Source organism: Erpetoichthys calabaricus, chromosome 2 (genome assembly GCF_900747795.2).
Source record: "Erpetoichthys calabaricus chromosome 2, fErpCal1.3, whole genome shotgun sequence".
NCBI classification, from domain to species: Eukaryota; Metazoa; Chordata; class Cladistia; order Polypteriformes; family Polypteridae; genus Erpetoichthys; species Erpetoichthys calabaricus.
This window is the reverse complement of record NC_041395.2, coordinates 288,607,569-288,628,484: the sequence shown is the minus strand read 5'-3', so window position 1 is coordinate 288,628,484 and position 20,916 is coordinate 288,607,569. Positions and strand designations below refer to the sequence as shown.

The 20,916-nt window shown below is 37.6% G+C and overlaps 1 protein-coding gene across 2 annotated transcripts in view; it reads left to right on the top strand.

Annotated features, from left to right (window-relative positions):
• armh3 (armadillo like helical domain containing 3) overlaps positions 1-20,916 on the top strand; it is a 221,722-nt gene that overhangs the window by 52,990 nt on the left and 147,816 nt on the right. For both annotated transcript variants that reach the window (XM_028795718.2, XM_028795717.2), the window contains exons 5-14: positions 2,445-2,552; positions 2,815-2,907; positions 5,943-6,017; positions 6,343-6,429; positions 10,876-10,932; positions 11,713-11,756; positions 13,349-13,409; positions 14,170-14,216; positions 16,200-16,275; positions 16,369-16,447. In XM_028795718.2, the coding sequence (XP_028651551.1) occupies positions 2,445-2,552; positions 2,815-2,907; positions 5,943-6,017; positions 6,343-6,429; positions 10,876-10,932; positions 11,713-11,756; positions 13,349-13,409; positions 14,170-14,216; positions 16,200-16,275; positions 16,369-16,447 (727 nt within the window). The remainder of the gene's footprint in view (positions 1-2,444; positions 2,553-2,814; positions 2,908-5,942; positions 6,018-6,342; positions 6,430-10,875; positions 10,933-11,712; positions 11,757-13,348; positions 13,410-14,169; positions 14,217-16,199; positions 16,276-16,368; positions 16,448-20,916) is intronic.

Below are 20,916 nucleotides of genomic sequence, written 5' to 3'. Positions count from 1 at the left end.
TCTTTTTAAATATGATGCCACAAGCTTGGCACACCTATCCTTGGCCAGTTTCACCCATTCCTCTTTGCAGCACCTCTCAAGCTCCATCAGGTTGGATGGCAAGCGTCGGTGCACAGCCATTTTAAGATCTCTCCAGAGATGTTCAATTGGATTCAAGTCTGGGCTCTGGCTGGGCCACTCAAGGACATTCACAGAGTTGTCTTGAAGCCACTCCTTTGATATCTTGGCTGTGTGCTTAGGGTCGTTGTCCTGCTGAAAGATGAACCGTCGCCCCAGTCTGAGGTTAAGAGTGGTCTGGAGCAGGTTTTCATCCAGAATGTCTCTGTACATTGCTACAGTCATCTTTCCCTTTACCCTGACTAGTCTCCCAGTCCCTGTCGCTGAAAAACATCCCCACAGCATGATGCTGCCACCACCATGCTTCACTGTAGGGATGGTATTGGCCTGGTGATGAGCGGTGCCTGGTTTCCTCCAAACGTGATGCCTGGCATTCACACCAAAGAGTTCAATTTTTGTCTCATCAGACCAGAGAATTTTCTTTCTCATGGTCTGAGAGTCCTTCAGGTGCCTTTTGGCAAACTCCAGGCGGGCTGCCATGTGCCTTTTACTAAGTAGTGGCTTCCGTCTGGCCACTCTACCATACAGGCCTGATTGGTGTTTTGCTGCAGAGATGGTTGTCCTTCTGGAAGGTTCTCCTCTCTCCACAGAGGACCTCTGGAGCTCTGACAGAGTGACCATCGGGTTCTCTTTCACCTCCCTGACTAAGGCCCTTCTCCCACGATCGCTCAGTTTAGATGGCCGGCCAGCTCTAGGAAGAGTCCTGGTGGTTTCAAACTTCTTCCACTTACGGATGATGGAGGCCAGTGTGCTCATTGGGACCTTCAAAGCAGCAGAAATTTTTCTGTAACCTTCCCCAGATTTGTGCCTCGAGACAATCCTGTCTCGGAGGTCTACAGACAATTCCTTTGACTTCATGCTTGGTTTGTGCTGTGACATGAACTGTCAACTGTGAGACCCTATATAGACAGGTGTGTGCCTTTCCAAATCATGTTCAATCAAGTGAATTTACCCACAGGTGGACTCCAATTAAGCTGCAGAAACATCTCAAGGATGATCAGGGGAAACAGGATGCATGAAAACATACAGTAGGCGAGCAAGGTGCCTTGAAATGACAGTCTGAGAGACAAGCTTTATGAGCTTTACCTGTCTTAGACAGCTAATGTGCCTAGTATATAATAAAAATGGAAAGCAAGCAATGTAACATAAGTACAAATTAAATATATATGGTACATTAAAGAATAATATTTCATAAACAGGCTGTATGAGTGCAGAGATTAAGGTATATTTAGATCACATTAGTACAATCTGGACAAGAACAGGCCATTCAGCCCAATAAAGCTCGACAGTCCTATTCACTTAATTCTTCTAAAATTACATAAAGTATAGTTTTGAAAGTCCCTAAAGTCTTACGGTCTACCACGCTACTTGGTAGGTTACTCCTAGTTTCTATGGTTCTCTGTGTAAAGAAAAACTTCCTAATGTGTTCTTGATGTACTCATTTTAAAATAACAATCCCGGTCCACTGTACTAATTCCCATCACTTCAATTATGTCTCCTCTTAATCTTCTTTTGCTTAAACTGAAAACGCTCAGCTCTTTTAATCTTTCTTGGAGCTCTGGAATGAATCTGGTCGCTCTTCTCAGGACCTTTTCTAGCGGTGCTGTGTCCTTTTTGTAGCCTGGAGACCACAACTCTGCACAGTACTCAAGATGAGGCCTCACCAGTGTAATATAAATCTTGAGCATAACCTCCTTGGACTTTTACTCCACACATCGTGCAATATAACCTAACATTCTGTTTGCCTTCTTATTGGCTTCTGAACACTGTCTGGAAGTTGATAGTATAGAGTCCACTACGACTCCTAAATCCTTGTAATAAGGTGTACTTTCGATTTTCAGACCTCCCATTGTGTATTCACATTGACTCAGTGCATATTAATTGAACTTTGTAGATGCCTGTTGTCATTTTGTACTGTTAATTTAAGATAAGACAGCTTTTAACTTTATTTCCAATTTTCCCAGGAGTTATTGCCATGAGGCCTATTGTTACGTTGGCACTTATAATTATAAATATTAAAAGGATAGATTAGAAATAAGTTGCTCTCTTTCACCCCCCCCCCCCCCCCCCCCCCCACTCCCCCACGTGAGGCTAGACCACACTTCACAAAGTCCCAGTCTTCTGACATACCTAGAGACACAGCACGTCCAAAGCAAAACAAGTCCCCCAGGAACGGCATATAAGGATTAAAATAGACTTTTTCTTGTAACTGTATGTAATTTATGATATATTTTTAACATCAGAATAAATAAAATTTCATTAATATTTCTAATTTTTATATGTAGTATATTGGTCATGTGTCCATACTTTGATATTTTGTTTTACAGACCTTGTGTGCACTGTTGTGGGGTGTCCATCAGAAGAACAAGTCTACATCAGGGTTTGATATTATTAACATGTTAATGGGCTTTGATAAAGCAGAACTTCGAATGAAGGTATGGTAATTTTTTGGTACCAAAAATACATACCACAAAACTGGTTTTAAATAAAGAAAATCCTTAAGTGAAGATTTCAGCTATAATTTAGCTGTTAGCAAGTTAAATTGCTGTGACATTTTTAAGTAAATTACTGAATATATTTGTTATTTAAATTATTTAGTGCTAACATTGATCATTTTGTTATATTTAAATTCTTGATAATAAAAATGAATGCAGAAATAAGTTTAAGTGATTTATTTATTTATTTTTTTAATTCTAGGATCTCATGGAAAGTTTGGACACACTTTTGTGTGGTGAGGGTTCAGAAAGCTTGAAGAGCCTTTGCCTTAAACTCTTGCTTTGTTTAGTTACGGTAAAGCTCTGTCATTTTTTTGGATTATATACTTTGAATAAATAAAGTAGCTTTGATGTAATTCATAAAATTAAAAAAGAAAATGAAGTAGCTTTAATGTTGTATTAGTCAGTTATACATAGTTTTTTTTTTTGGTGGTATGTATTTACACTAAGATGTGATTTTTGAGAGCAGGGCAAAGCTGTTCTAAACTTGGGTTTACCAAATAACCACACAAGAAGTTCCTCAAGGCACTATCCTCTTCCTTCAGCTCTTCTGTATCTATATGCTTCCTCTTGTTAATATTATTTGTAGAATTGGACTGGGTTATCATTTTTATGCAAATGATACTCAACTTAATTTCAATGTTAAAAGTGAAACTTCATCAGGGTTTTCTCAGCTCAGAACTCTCCTCACTGAAAGTAAAACCTGGATGAAGCAGAACTCTTTAAAATTATATTGCAACAAAATTGAACTCCTGCAAATTGGCACTAAAGTGCAACTTCAGCAGTTGAACTCCTCCTCAGTCAATCTTGATGGTGATCTCGTCAGACCTTCTTTTAATGCATGGAATCTTGGTTTTATTTTTCGATTCCTCTCTTTCTTATTCCACCCACATATACCACATTAAGAAACTTTCTTTCACCTCTGTAACATATCCCTTATTTGCTTATTCCTCTACTTTTCTAATGCTGACAAACTTGTCCATGCTTTTATCACATCTCATGTTGATTATTGTAACTCTCTACTGGCAGATGCCACTTCTATCTTACACAGCTCCAGTTATTTCAAAACTCTGCTGCAAGAGTACTTACACAAACCAGCAACAGCAAGCACATAACACCCATCCTGCTTTGCCTTCACTGGCTCCCTCTGTCTTTGGAATGACCTCCTGAAATTATTTAGATCAGCTGACTCAATTAATTCTTTCTAAAAAAACAACTGAAAACTCATCTGCTCAGAAAGGCTTTGAACTTAACCTAATATTCTACCCCTTCTTTCTGTTTACTTCTCAGTCCAGATGCTCCAGTTAATTTGTGTGTGTTATATCACAAATGATTTGTTTATGCGTTCTTTTTGTAGTGGATTTAGTATTTTACTGTTTTTCTTTTTCTTCTCTTTAATCTATATATTGCTTTGTATATCCTGTATTTATCTCTTTAAGTGTTCTATGCAGAAAGTATTTGTATCCAATGTTACATATACCCTGCTCTTCTTTCTGTGACTTTGTGGTGCTATATAAGTTAAATTGTATTATTTTATTATTATTATTTATATTATTATTATTATTTTATTATTATTATCAAGGTTTGAGAAACATGACAATGACTTACAAAGGGAGATTGAGAAATGATTGAAATTTTGTGAAGGACTGTGTTGTAGTTGTAGAAAGCAATGCTGGGATTTACTTTACTAGTGTTTTGTCTCTTAATTGGCAGGCTTTTTCTGATTAGAAGTTTAAGTTCCTTGCCAGTGTAGTTCCCTGTCAGAGGTCTTGCAATTCAGTGCTGTAAAAGTCATTGTTCTTAACTAACTAAAAAGGAAGCCAATGCTGATAAAGATTTTTCAACCTCTTTTGTATGTTGAAAGCTTAAGCAGGAATCAGAGCTACTGCTGAAGTCAACTGCTCAAAATGCAACATTGAATGAAAGGTGAAATATTCTAAACCTGAACCTGAAAGAACAGCTTCTTGGCACTAAAATATGTAAATTATAATTTTCAAATGTTTGTAGTTTATAGCATATGTTTCCTTTTTTAGAACAAAGCTAGCATTGATGTTTTAAAAAAACTATGTCAAGTATTATACTATCATTGAATTTCTAATGCTAGAGAACAGTGTGCTTTCAGTGATTGATTCCCAGCTATTTAATGTATTTTATGATAAGGCTACTTCAAATACCATAGTTAAGAGCTGGCTGCACATTGCTGTTACAGCAGGACACTTCTTGAACATGACCCAAGATTTGGCTGATTGTTGGCAATGATGACAGAAGAAAATGTTACGACAGTGGAACAAATCATAGTGGAGAATAAAGTATGAGATAGCAGACATTGTAGGGATTGATAGTCAGTTGGATCCATTCATCATAAGCATTTAATTATGATAAAGGTCTGTTCTTATTGAGTGAAGCAAAGTATCAGCTCATCCAACCAACTACTTAGAACAACGAGAGAGGAATGACCTAGAGTCTTAACAACAAACATAACAGAAGCATTATGATACTCCAAAACCAAATAAATTCAAAGTCAAAGCCAGAACTGCAAGGATTATTTGTACGTTTTTGTTTTTTATTTTCTTTGATAAATGGAGGAAGGTGTCAATCATTCTCCTTCTGTTTCATGGCAGTGCTCCGGCTCCCACTGCACTAACTGCAGAGGCTGCTCTGTGAAACTGTGGATACCAAGTTATACCACAGTCATCCCGTTCTCCACGCCTGGGTCCTTGTGACTACTGCCTGTTTCCTAGTCTGGAAAGCTACCTCTGCTAGGTGGAATGTGCTGTGTAGATGATGAAGATGTCAAGTCATCTACAAAGAGTGGTTGCACAAGAAAGTCAAAATGTTTTGAGTGGTATAGAAAAGATTATTGAATGATAAATACATTTATGTTCTTGGAGATTATGCTGAAAATAAAACCTGTTGGGTTTTGTATGCGTTTTTCGTAAAAGGTCAGACTCAGAACTGTTTGTTCACTTCTTGTAAAAATGTAAACATTTTTATCTTAAATAAAACCAATAACAGTGCAACCTTTCTGGAAAACTGTCTGCTTGGTTTCATCTCTGATTTGAAATGAAATCTAGAGTGTTTCCTGGATAAACAAGGTGGACTTGTCCTATATTGCAGAAACTGGAGAAAGTACAGCTGGAGAGCAACAGCCTCCCTTGAATAAACCCAGATAATGGCTACTGAAGTTCTTGTTGTTGTAATGCTGTATTTCTTCCAGATGTTATCACTGTAAATCTAATGCTTCTGTCTGTAATTTTGTTCAGTATATTTATGTTTTCAGTTATTGAACGTCCTATAGTTTAACTTTCTTTTACATACATATATACTTAGGTTACAGACAACATTAGCCAAAATTCAATCCTGGAATATGTAATGATAAACAGCATATTTGAAGCCATTTTACAGGTAAGTATAATTTTTAATATTAAGTTTGTAGTTTGAGCTTTTAGTTTTTTTAGATATTCTTTCAATAAGCATATTAACATTTTTTAGATGTACTGGGATAAAATTTACACATTATTTATCAGATAGCATTTCATTCCATGTTGTGTTCAACGGCTCTGGTGCATTTGTAGCATTCATTATTATTTGAGCTGCTTTCAGAGTCTCAGTTTCCCAATATGCATTGTTTGGTCATGTGGCTTTGTTACTTTTTAAGTGGTAAAGCATAATACTAATGCACAATTTCAGTTTACTAGAGTGAACCTTTTTTTTTGTTGTTTATATAAAGATTTTATCCACTGATCCCAGCAGACGACAGCATGGCTATGATGCAGTGGTCCTCTTGGCCCTATTGGTGAATTATCGAAAATATGAGGTGCTTGAATCTCTTTTGTTAATCGTACAAACTTTATTGGGATTTCTTGTAGACATCTTCATCAGCAACAAGATCTTAGGAGGAATCTACTGTAGCATGTCTTTTTAATATTTTGCTTGTCTTGAGCTATGTCAGTCAAGTATTCTATTTGTGTTATAAAATTATTGCTGAATTTCTTTTTCATGGTTTTATAGCAAGATGGGCTGTTCTCTGGACCATGGGGGGAAGACCCACCTCTTAGTGTATGCTGAAGTAATGTGACACATTCTGTACTGGCAGTCCATTTAATGTTTAATACCTTGTTTGGTGTATGCTTCTTTGAAAGCTTATAGTTCCACTACCAGTCATCCTTCAGAATGGTTATTGATGGATGAGAAATTAATTTCACTGCTCTCACTTAAGTCATTTTTATTTTCATTACTGCTTGTAGAAATATTTGGCTGTTTTTATTGCATTACACATTGCACTAAATAAGGCTAGGATACTGCTGTATTATGTGTTTTTTTTAAATCCATCCATCCATCCATCCATTGTCTCCCGCTTATCCGAGGTCGGGTCGCGGGGGCAGCAGCTTGAGCAGAGATGCCCAGACTTCCCTCTCCCCGGCCACTTCTTCTAGCTCTTCCGGGAGAATCCCAAGGCGTTCCCAGGCCAGTTGGGAGACATAGTCCCTCCAGCGTGTCCTGGGTCTTCCCCGGGGCCTCCTCCCGGTTGGACGTGCCCGGAACACCTCACCAGGGGGGGCGTCCAGGAGGCATCCTGATCAGATGCCCGAGCCACCTCATCTGACTCCTCTCGATGCGGAGGAGCAGCGGCTCTACTCTGAGCCCCTCCCGGATGACTGAGCTTCTCACCCTATCTTTAAGGGAAAGCCCAGACACCCTGCGGAGGAAACTCATTTCAGCCGCTTGTATTCGCGATCTCGTTCTTTCGGTCACTACCCATAGCTCATGACCATAGGTGAGGGTAGGAACATAGATCGACTGGTAAATTGATAGCTTCGCCTTGCGGCTCAGCTCCTTTTTCACCACGACAGACCGATGCAGAGCCCGCATTACTGCGGATGCCGCACCGATCCGCCTGTTGATCTCATGCTCCATTTTTTTTAATTGTATAAGCTAAATGAAATTCCTCATTCATTCAATAACACACAACAACTCTTTCATTCTGCCTGAAACTAATGCCCTCACAACATGCCTTTGTTAATTATTTAATTTAGTTTTTGCAAAATTCAGCTTACTTTACAGTCTCAGTTTAAAGGCACACTGTTTTTTTTATTACTTTTACCAGTACTAGTGGGTTGCTTTACATTGTAAGCCTGTCTGCTTTGTGAGGAACCATATGATTATACCTGCTATGCTGAATAAAATAAACAGTAATGGGTTTGATTGTACTTTTCTTTATATACTGTAATAGTGAAATGTTTTGGGCAGTTTTCACTTTACACTCCAATGTAAATATATTAAAAACACAATTATACATTTCAAAGATACAAGATCTATATTTGTGAAAACATTTTGTTTGCTCCAACATAGCAAGTTCTTAGTATTCTTGGATTCTCCACAATTTCCTCTTCAAGAGGCTTTTTACAATAATAAAATATAGCAAAATGTAATTTCGCACTAGTTTGTCACTGTTGTCAACTAGGAAAATTTGATTGCCTTTTAGGTTATAAATACTTTTAAATGAATGTATCTGCTATTAATTTTGTGACTGTACTCTTACAGATCTATGAAATATTTCTTCAAACCATACTTTTACTTTTTAACCACTCTTTTTCATTTGACAATTTTTATATTCCTTTTTATTCTACAAATTTAGTCTTGTGAGTTGTGCAGTAAAGACATTTTCAAGATGCAAACTTAGGTTAGGTATATGCTGTTATAATTAGAATGGAAACGTGTTAAAGCTGCCTTTGAACTTCACTCCTGCCCTTAGGTTTATTTGTTATTTTGCTTGCTTGTTATGAATTGCATATATACAGAAACAAAACAAAGACTGTATCTCTCTCCTTTCATTAGGCATCCAACCAGTTTATATCCCTTTTATCCAGTTCTCATTCATGGGAATCCTTTGCCTATCCTGGCCTGGATAAAGTGCCAGCCCATTGCTGGGATAATTTAGAACAGTGATTCTTAGCCTTTTTTGAATCCTTTTTTGAGTCCCCTTTTAAGAATCTGATGAAAGCTATGGCCCAATTATCCAGAAAAATTCACATAAACACAACATTGCACGCAATGCATCTAATGTAGTTTATTAAGATTTGATTGTTTCATACATATATGACATACACAAATTATTATTAAACTTTAAAGTAAACAATCTAAAAAATCACTCCTTTTTTATGCAAAAAGTAATGGCCACTCATTATAATTATGAAATACAATTTTCATGTGCAAATTGAAACACATCTACTACTACTACTTTTTCTACTACCATTACTACTACTACTACTACTACTACTACTACTACTACTACTACTACTCCTCTAAATCCACAGTATCGGGCTGTATAGTGAATATAAATAGACCTCAGGTTAAAAAACCCTGCTTTAGATTTACATATTACAGTAATGCATAATTCTTGTAGGATGTATCCAGTGTAAAACCAACACAGGCATGGGGAGAAAAAGCAACTCCATACAAGCAATGCTTGTGCTGGGATTCTAGCACAAGACTTTGAGGCAGAAGCACCAGTTACTGAGCTACCATATTGCCTTTTGCACTAGTATCCCTTAAAGATAAACTGGAGTTTAAGTAATATCTACACATAGATGTATTAATATAGTGATTTTTTGTAATAAGTATAAAAATGTGTTTATTTAGTATTTTTTAGTCAGTTTTATTTTTTCATAAGCTTTGCATGCATTAATTTGTCCTGCAGATTTGCACCATTAATTGAATCTGTATTTATAAACTAAAATGCAGTTCCACCCAACCTCAAAACATACTGAATAGTCCACTTTACCTTGGTAAATGTTCCAATTTCAGAAAACAAGACTTTTGTTTTTCTGATGTATGTTTGACAACAAAATTAAATTTTAAATAATTCATCTTTATCATTAATTCTTGGAACTATATTTTATGAGGGAAGAATATGTGTTCTCAGTTCAAAGTGGCTAGTATGGATGGAGTATTCTTGTACACAACAGCCTGTGGAAAGGATGCTTCTTAGCCAATTAAAAATAAGTGAAGCAGAATATTTCTAATGTAGAAGTAACATTCTGAATGTGTAGAAGTAACATCCTGAATGTGTAGATTTTCAGTACAACATTGCCTTTCAGCTGAAATAGTTCAGAAATAGACATCCTCATGATGTCAAAATATAGCGTCAAAGTGGAGTGACTGTAGCAAGGGTTCTGTAAGGCATCCGTGCTAAGCGGTGTGCTTCGGCAGCTAACTGTATTAGTAAACAAACTTAACACTAAGGAATTCTGTCTGTTTGGTCCCTTTGGCTTGAGTCACTTCTTGCAGTTTACATTTAGCAAATAAAGAAATGTTTCCATGACTCCATAATTGACAATGACAGAAAAACCATCCCCACCCATAATACAAATGATAGATTTGCATGCCAGAGCAGACTAAATCCATATTTTTATTAACATTTTGCCCCTTTCTTTGTAGCAAAAGCATTCATCCTTGTTTTAGTTTTTCACATGTATCTCAACATTTGCCAGTTTTCTAGAGCCTCATCATAACTATAGGATTTAGATTTAATTTCTTTTTCTCTCCCAATTCTGTCTCTGCCTTTTTCTGTCATCTTTGATCTGTTGCATCTCCTTATTGGTGTGTTGACTTCTTCAAGTTAGGCTCAGCGTCAATGCTGAAAGCTTATTGTTTGTCTAAATGCATAGAAAAGTCTAAATTTCATCTGCAAAATTAAATATGGTAGGTTCAATTTTCAAATCCCCAATAAAGTACAAGTGCAACTGCACCTTCTGTGATGCTAGTTAGCAGTAACCTCAAGCATGTGGGTGAAAGACTTCCATGTATCAAGAGAAGGAGTGAAGTGAAGAGGAAAGCCAGTCTTCTTTGTTAATGCATTCTTGCAAAAACAATATGTATATGCACATTTCTGGTTTGTCTCTGTGTGTGTGTGTGTGTGTATACAATTTACAGACATAAAAGTTTGCCAGAACATATTTTCAGCTTCAAGTTGATGACATACTCAGTAGATTAAAGTGTTTGTTTTAATGTTTTCATGTGATTCCAATTTGAACTCAATTCAATTTGTGAAATTCTTCTAAAATTTAAATATCACATTAGTGCACTTTCCTGAGGTCAGATGTTTAAACAGTTCAATCAATTAGACAAAACAGTGACTTGTATGGTTGAAATATAAGCCTGCAGTCACAGTGGTGCCCCAGGACTAAACCTGAGAACCACTATTCTAGTCTATTTATGCTTTAACATGATGTTTATGCTGTATGTTTTTTATCTTCAATAGTCTGTGAACCCATACATCGTTAAACTTTCAATTATTGATGATGAAACCACATTAAATGTAAGTTGATCTGTGATTTTGTTTGTTTGATAGCATATACCTAATTATGTTTCTAATAGTGAAAATGTAAGATCTTAATTTTGCATAAAACTGTTGGCTAAATTTGTTAATTGTAATACTCCTTGTTGGAAAGAAAAAATTAAAACTCCTACTACGTAGCTGAATTTTCATTATTAAACATTATTAATTTTTAACTGACAAGTCTCTTATCATAGCAGTTTTGAACACTATTTATATATCAATATTTCAAAAAAAATTACTGTTGCATTTTGTACTGTGCAAGCAAGCTGTTCAGAGTTTTGGACTGGAACAAAGACTGTTTGGATAATATTAGTTATTACTACTCAAAACATAAGTAAATATTCTTTTTTTGTTAAACATCTTAATTTAATGTAGAACATGACATGAGTATTTCATTAAAATAAAAAGAGATGAGGTCTGCCCAAATTAAGGAGACCTCTCTTTTAGTCACATTTGGTTAGTTAATAGCTATGTAAGTTGTTAGGACTTCTGCTTCAGCTACAAAACTTGTGGTTTTGTTCCAAATTACCATTATCCATTGTGTAAAAAAAAAAAAAAGCTTTCTGCATTAAGCACAGTTCTTTTTAAAATATTCTCTCATTTATCAATATTTACAGTTTATCAATTTATTTATATTAACTTTCTACAAGCATAGGTCAGAATGATGAAGTATAAGTTTAATTGTAATGCTGCTTTGTGTATGTCTACAATAAGCTAGTGTACACAGAATAGACATGTCCTTATATCTTTTTGTTATAGGGAATGGGTCTGGTCCTTTCACAAGCACTCTCTGAATATAACAGGTAAGAAAATGAAGTATGAAAGGCAGCATTATTGCACATTCTTGGATCCCAGAACTTTTTTGTAGAGTTTATGTGTTTCTCTATGTTTCTGTGATCTTTGATTTTCTTTTGTATTACAAAGACCAGCTGTTTGGTGGAGTGGTGACACTGTATTGGTAGGGTGTGGGTATGAGTTTATGCATAATGTCCCATCAAGGGTTTTTTTCATGCCCAATTTCCATACTGTTGACATGGGCTGCAGCTCCCCATGATGTTTTGTTTGGAAAAGTGTACAGATATGGGAATCAAGTAATTGTAGATGATTAGGATAAGGGTTTGAGTTGTGTTTTTAGGTTTTGAAGTGTTCCGTTTGAAGATTTTCACTTGTGAAATAGGTACACATAGACCTTGAACAAGAGACCTAACCAGCCTGTAATTTCTCTGTACAAGTATGTACCAGCTGTTCTTATAAGACATCTTTCAAACAGTTTGAATGGTAACCTTGTTCTACTTTTTAATGTTAGCCAAATTATTTTAAATTATTCATTATGCATTAAGTAAATATCATATTGCCCTTCCTAGGATCATGACTTACATATGTGAGGTGTCTTACATGTCCCATGAATCCACAGAGCTGTACTCTCAGGAACATGGTTAGTTAAATTGTCTTAAGGAGAGTTCAGTCAGTCGGTCATTTTCTAAAAGTCAGGGTCATGAGGGGTGCTGGAGCCTATCTCAGGTAGTACAGGGCACAGGCAAAAATATTCCCCTGGACATTGTGCCAGTCCATTTCAGGGCAGTTTGCTGTAAAAGTAAAACATTATTTAAAGATGCCTAATACGATATTCTGTTAAAACCATTTTAATTTGACAGACCATGCAAAAACAAATAACCAAACTGACCAAGAATAAGTTGTTTAACAGTTAAAAAATGTAATAATACAGGGAACATATTCTAGTTACGCTTATCACCTTGGTGATTCCCCTTAAAATCAGTCAGTTCTCATCTCGAATAGGGACAGCAAACTAGTACAAGTAAGTTGTGTCACCATCACCTAGTAAGACTTTGTGAAGAGACAGTGTGAGCTCACCTCTTGCTAGGCAAACCGTGACTAGGTCAGGAGTGGAACATAGGCAGGGCAGATATAAATGTACCTAGAATTTTGAGTATGAACTCTAGCTCTTAGTACTTAGACGGCCGTTTAATCTGTTGTAAATGTCCAGGTCCAGAATATTACAGATTGGTGTTGTATGGGTATTTGGCAAGTAAATTAAACACCTGTTTTAATTCAGCCCTTTTCACATGAAAAGGGGTAACTACTTTAAAAACGTGGAAGCTAACCAGCTTTTTTCTTGGCACGTATCTGCAATCTGTGATTTCCTGCTGTCTCCTTTGTTTTTTCTCTGTTCCAGATATCATCAATGCTACTTCTGTGTTCTCTTAGTTTTTAGTCTATTTTTCTGCACTATCTTTAGATAAACCTTTGTCTATTATATTTTATTTTTGAATCAGTTATATAATACATACATCACAACTGATTATCCTTCAGTTTTCCATCTTTGCTACAGATAAACAAAGATCACTTGTGGTTAACACTTGAAAAAATATTTTAGGCAATACAGAGATAAAGAAGAGGAGAACCAAGGAGGCTTTTTTTCTGCAATCACCAATATGGTATGAACTTTATGACCTTCTTAATACTGATGAAGTAAAAACATGTTGCATAGAGAAGTAACATTCATGGAAAATGAGTTGTAGAAGCTGTTGTAACAAACTTGAAAGTACTGTCTCCATTAAATATACACCAGCTAACTGGCAAGTTTAAGATAAATATCAAATAGCTCATACACCAATTTTGGCCAACTAATGCAAAGATCTTGCATAATAATTGACACGTTTTACAAGTGTTGGTTGGAATAAAAGGTAGAACAAATGAATAAAAGAAATTTTATAAATAAGAACAGTCCATAAAACATGCTTGGTTAACTAATAGGTGAACCATCATACTGGAAAAATAATCTTCATCTTTCTGGTGCTCCTGTTATAATATGCATAACATTTGAATCAAAAAAGCATTTAAAACAATTAATAATCACATGAATAATAAATTAGTCATCACATCAAGTTGTTAATGAATTAATTTAAACAGTAACTTAATGTTATAGAGAAAAAATGTAATCTGTGGATTTAGGAGAGTGATTAAAGGAGTAGTCTCAGTTGTACATATTAGATGCACATATTTGTTTTATATCTGTTAGTTTAATAAATTAACATTTTGTGTTTTTTTTTTTGTAAACTTAAAATTAACAGTAAGTCTCTTCGTGAAATACAAATAAAGATGCAGGCATTTGTGCAAATGTATGTTATATAAAATTGTGCCTATCTTCAGCTACTGTACTGTATCCTTTAAATTAAGCAGTATTCTTATCTACAGGTTGGCAGTATGTTCATATCGGATGCTGATGAAAAGATTTCAGTACAGTAAGTAACACAATAAAGATTGTTCTGTAAAAATCTGTTTAAAAGAAAAATTTTTAATCAAAAAGAAAGCATAACAGAATCCCCTGTGAACTCTCAAGCAAATAGTCCAGAGCTTTGGGCACATCAGTATACCATTTTGGACTTCTCTTTAAATGAAATCATATAGGCTAAGGTGCTAGTGCTGTGAGAAAATGAAAACTTAATGAAAATAAGGAGGATGAGTGGAGACAACTGGTGATTAGTATGTAATAAAAAATACATGCTGCCCAGTCACATGAAAATAGTTTTTCTATGACCTAAGTAAAATGTTATTAGCCCCTTTCATCCTTGCATACTGTTACAGCAATATACCTCTTCTTAGGAATTTACCAGTATATGTGAACAAAGCTGCATGAGAGGGTTCTTAGAAGCTCAACCAAAACCTAGACTAAATTCCAGGAATTTATCAGGGGTTTCTACTGTATGTGTCAAAAAAGCTGTAAAACTGTAGGGTTGAGCATGTAAAATGCCACAATAGGCTCATGTAGTGAAAGCACTATTCAAAAATAAATTGACTTAGCTTGACTCGCAGTCATAAGTAGCTATGAATGTAGGTCGGTGTCTGTATCGATCACTTTCAGAAATGGTTTAGAAATTTGTTTAATTTTCCAAGTTTAACCATTTGAAAGTGTCTGAAAATCAGACTCCAAAATGAGCAAGTGACTCCCTGTTGGAGGAATGAGATTGTTCAGTCCACTTACATTCTTTATTTTTATATTAGTAGAGAGGCTGACCCCGAGTGAAGTACAAATAAAGAATAATTTGAGAAGTGCTCATCCTGTTTAAACTGAGGGTTTGGCCAGTTTTCAGATCTTTGCTGCTTTGAATTTGGATGTCCAGTTTGTCAATTTAGTTGTGATTTGAATGTTTTGTGAAGTAGTTTCCTCGAAAGTAAGAGTAACAGGTCAAATATAACACCTACCCTTGTCTGTTTTGTTTTAGTTAAAGAGAGAAAAAAATTGTAGATGTTGGTAGGAAAAGATATTTTTAAGCAAGTTTCATGATATTTGCCCACTTAATTGGCACTGTTAAATTCTGAACATCGTTGAAAATTAGCAATTTGTCCTTGTATATCTGAACAATATATTTCCCTAAATCTATTTTATTTTTAGCCTGTAAACTAACTAGGGATGATTAAGACTTCAAATTCATGTTTGTTTGAAAGAGAATGCTAAATAAAGCTGGGTGGCATATAGCCATATGGTGCACACAGGCGCATTGGTTGGTGCTACTGCCTTACTGGTACATCATCCTGGATTTGCTACCTCAAGTTGCTGTTGTCCATGTTGGGGTTGTATGTTGTCACTGTGGGTGTGTGGTGTTACAGACACTCTTGTTTTTCTCCCTCATCTTTAAAGACATGTTAAGTGAAACCTGTGTTAGTTGGCTGTGTGATGTGCTGTCCCCCGTCTAGGCCTGACTACTATGTCTTATGCTGCTGAGACAGGCTTCACCCCTCCATGACCCTCACTTGGATAAAGCAGGATTATAAATGTTATGTTATATGTGGCCTTTATTGATAAGGTGAGATTTTTTTCACCGTTCAGGCACTTATTACCTTTGTAGACAATAGGAAAATATTTATATTGTATACATTTAGCCTCCGGGGAAGTACTTGTTTTCCTATGTTTGCCATGTTTACTAGCAGGCTGCAGTATATCCATGATTTTTTTTTTAATGTTGAGTATTTCCATGTCTTGTTCTACTAAAAAGACATGATGAATGAGAAAGCATGAGTTGTCGATGTACCAGAGACAAATGATTCATGGAAAATGGAGTGAGCATCATCCAGGAGACATAGAAGCTTAGAAAAGCTCTTAGCACTCATGAAAAGGCAATGGTTATTTGACTCTCTGATTGTTAGAAAAAAAGTGTTTAGTACAAAACAACAGCGTAACTCAAACATGAAGAAATGAATAATAATAACAATGTTTATGTTTTTAGGACCAATGAAGCTGTTTTGCTTGCATTATATGAAGCAGTGCATTTAAACAGGAATTTCATTACAGTACTTGCGCAGGTAAGCTTTTTTTTAATAAAGAAAAACAAACCTTTGTTAGTGTTAACCTATCTAAATAGTAAAGTCTGTCATACTTATTTTTCTTATTGTCAGAGTCATCCAGAGATTGGCATGATGTCAACTCCTACAACGCCAGTCCCAACCACTCCGACCACTCCTTCCTCGATGGATGGTAATGTGCTTATTCCTTTTTGTTGTTTTTTTTTCTACCACAAGATGGAGCTGCTTTCTTTAATTTCTTATTTGAAGTTAATTTAAGTACAAATGTTGCCTTGTGTGATAGATAGATAGATAGATAGATAGTACACATACATATACAGTCATAGATGGGTATAATTATACAGTACATTAGTTTTGTCGAATATGTGAAGTTTGCAAAACCACAAAAGGAACAACTCCTTATTTTTATAACTCTTTTCAAGTTTTGTAATATTCTGTTTTTTCTTTCGGAATAGTTTTCTGTTACACAGGTTCATAAATATTTTTTAAAAAGTGTTTACATTTTAAAACCATACATTTGTCTTAACATATAGACTTTAATAGATGAATATATTAAAATACTCCTAACTTTGAAAAATAAGGCAGTAATGATCAAGAAGAAATCAAAATCTTCTGCTGGTTCAGGTGCTGGGTAAAATAAATTGTTTTTATGGGCCCACAGTCCATAACGTCTAACTGACCTTAGCAAACTGATTGCTCAGTATTTCCTTGGGCATTCTGCCGTTCACTCCATTGCTGGCTAGTGTCAATAATTGGAGGAATTACATAATGGAGTCTGTGCTATTTTCTTTCATCCACTGTTTTGTGCAAACCCAGCAGGTGTATCTCTGTTGATTTATTGCTGGAACAAATCAGCACAACAGGATAATAAAAGGAAATTATACCAACAGCAAGAGGTAATGGGTGACACTATTTTAGTATTTATAAGTAACCTACTAACATTTGTTTGGTATGAGTAAATAACAAATTTCTGAGAACAATGATGCAGTTCCATGTATGTATATTACAGAGTTTTGAAGCTTGGTAGCTATTCCTTTTTTCTCCTCTTTTACTTTTAATTCCTTCTCATTCCTGTGCCATGTTGTGAGAGATGAATAAATATTGATAGTATTTATCTGGTAAATTTTTTTGTATCAAGTCAAGTTGGGGAGCATGCACTGGTATAGTGCATTGCCGCACCCATTACACAAAGAAACAACTCAGGATCCCAGTTTGCAACCCCCCAGGCAGACACGAGGTCCAGTCCCACCCTCCGGAAATGACCCTCTATCTGCCGAAGCCAGGTGTTACGTGGGCGACCCCTTGGTCTGGTCCAGCCACTCTGGTCCCCAACAATGAGGATTTTTACGAGCTGGATCACCCTCGGGGAAACACGCCACGTGGCTATAGTGTCGTAACTGACGCTCCCTCACAATGCAGGTAATGTGCCTCATTCGGGAGTCCATGAGCAAATGCTCATTCGACACAAAGTCAAACCAACGGTACCCAAAGATTTTCCAGAGAGACATGGTACCAAAGGAGTCGAGTCTTCGTCTCAGGTCACTGGATAGCGTCCATGTCTCGCAAACATATAGCAAGACAGGAGGCACCAGGATTGTAAAGACTTGGACCTTCGTCCTTTTGCATAGATATCGGGAGCACCACACACCCCTTTCCAGCGACCTCATGACCCCCCATGCTCTCCCAATCCATCTACTGACTTCATAGGAAGAGTCACCAGAGACGTGAATGTCACTGCTAAGGTAAGTAAACCTCTCAACAAGGTCAACACTCTCTCCGCAAACAGACACACTGCTGATGGCTGTGCCCAAGAGGTCATTAAAGGCCTGGATCTTGGATTTTATCCAGGACACTCGCAAGCCCAGACACTCAGACTCCTCGCTCAGTCTCTCGAGCGCCCTGATCAGGGCCTCCATTGACTCTGCGAAGATCACAGCATCGTCAGCAAAGTCAAGATCCGTGAACCTTTCTTCACCAACAGATGCCCCACAGCTGCTGGACCCCGCGACCTTGCCCAACGCCCAGTCCATACAAGCATTGAACAGAGTAGGAGCAAGAACACACCCTGACAAACCCCAGAATCAACGGAAAAATGCAGAGGTCCTGCCTCCACTCTGCACAGCACTCACAGTACCAGTGTACAGGCTGGCCATGATATCCAGCAACCTCGAGGGGATCCCACAAATCTTCAGGATTTCCCACAGGGCAGCTCGATCAACTGAGTGAACGCTTTGTGAAAATCAACAAAGGCTGCAAAGAAACTCTGCCGATATTCGCGTTTGCACTCCATGAGAACCCCCTAAGTGCCAGGATGCGGTTGATGGTAGACTTCTTAGGCGTAAAACCAGACTGTTCCGGTCGCTGGTAGGTGAGCAAGTCATCACGGATCCTGTTGAGGATCACCCTTGCAAGGACCTTACCCGGCACAGAGAGCAGTGTTATCCCCCTGTAGTTGCTGCAATCCATGAGATCACCCTTCCAGATAGGGACGACAAGTCCCGTTTTCCAGTCATTTGGGATGATGCCAGTCTCCCAAATGGAAGCAAAGTTTGCTTGCAGTTCCAGGAGGACAGTCTTACCACCAGCCTGGAGAAGTTCACCCCGGATACCTCAGATCCCTGGAGCCTTCCCCCCCCCTCAGCTGGTTCACTACCTGTGCAATCTCTGTGAGATTTGGTGGTTCACAGCTAATTGGAGGATCAGCCTCAAGAACCATGGACCCAGAGATATCCAACATCCAGCCAGAGGATCAGCTTTGAACAACTGCCTAAAGTAGCCAGCCCAGCGGGTCATAACTGCAGTGTCATCCTCTCCGAGGAACAGATTCAGATGTGTGTAATGCTTCGATTCCTCTGTAAGCAGGATGTGGGTCGCTACACCACAGATGGTGTGTCACTCGCTCACAGATTCCTCTAACAAACGCCTCTTTATCTGCCCTCAGAGCCCTCACAGCCATCCCTCTCAGTTCCCAGTACAGACCAGAGTTGCCATTGAGCTGTGCGCTGCGACTCCTCTCAATGATATCCGGGGTGCCCTGCAAGATGAAACACCTCCTTCTGGGAACACTGGTAACAACCTTCAGGGTCTTGTCACGGCAGGTCTCCCACATCACATTAGGATCGGCAGTCGTACCCAAATCTGCAAGTTCCTCACACAAACTGCGTGCAAACTCATTAGAAACAGCCTGGTCTTGGAGTCTGGCCAAGTCCAGGCTCATTTTCCTGGTAGGTATTAACCTACTGGACCTAAGCTGGATCCTAATATTGTGCTACTGTTATGTAAAGGTGTAATTGGTCAGGCTGTACAATTATTCCTACTCATTTACTGTTTTTTTTGTTTTCTGTATCACCTTGGCAGTAACTGCCTGGTCTTTCTGTTAATGAGAAGTGCATTTCTCAATATTGTACTTCAGCAACAAAAAGAAAATACATGTTTATTGAACTCAACTAACTATATTATCCAAGATCGGAATCATGTAGTAAAACAGTCAAGTACTAAATCATTTCAACAATCTTAAAGGTAGTACTAGCTTATTGCATGAGATCGATCTACTTATACTTGAAAGGTGACTGGACTGGGATTCGATTTAAACTTCTGAAGCTATGAAGCATTGGTAATAACCACTCTGCTCTTGTGCTCTTAGTTCACTCTAGTAACATAAAACTTCCTACAAAATATCTGGCACATGGGGATTTTGTCTTTCATACTGAAGACATCATTTTTTCCTCTATTGAAATAGTTACAGTAAAACCTCGATTATCCATCAGGGATCTGAACCGGGGCTGTGAGGGATAAGAAGAAAGACATTTTACTTGGAGTCTTTGTTCCATAACAAATGGTGCCCTGTCTTATACTCCATTATCAGGGTTATGGAGCACACCTCCAAAACAAAAGAAAGTTTTCCCTACTAATCAGTTTATCTCCTGTCACTCACATTCCTTTTTTCAACATACCGCAAACACTCCTGCTTATTGTCTCCTGACTTTCTACTCAAAACGTCCTTCCGCCACATCTTCCTTTTTCTCCTAACTTCTTCTACCATCTCATCTAACAGACGTGTCTGCCCCTTACAGAACAGTAGCCCTTCACCCAGTTCCATTACTTACAGCATTCATTATACAGTAATCCCTCGCTGTATCGCGCTTCGCCTTTCGCGGCTTTACTCTATCGCGGATTTTATATGTAAGCATATTTAAATATAGTTGGTTTCGTCCGTTTATAGGAGATGGACGTCTGAAGCAGAGCTCCGCTAGCAGCGGCTTTATTTTCCCACGTATTTCATATTATTTAGAGGTATCCTGTATTTAACCCGACCAAGGAACTTCCACTACAATATACAAGCATGAGTAACAAGAAGAAAAGTCAGAAAGAACCGGAAAAGAAACTTAAAGCTGCATCAAAGTCCGGACAGACTTCCGGCCTGAGTGCAAGTGTAAGGTATGGCATCACGGAGACTGACCTGGAACAGGCAGAAGAGTGCGCAGAATTCCTGGGACCCCGCTCCATTGTATCGTCTCCAGTCGAGAGTGAAAATGGGAGCGAAGGCGCAAGTGATACAGGTCGCGAGGGATCGCCGATTTCTGAGGATCATTCGAGACTAGAAAGGGCTCTGCAGGACGTGCTCTCATCTACTCATCTGCA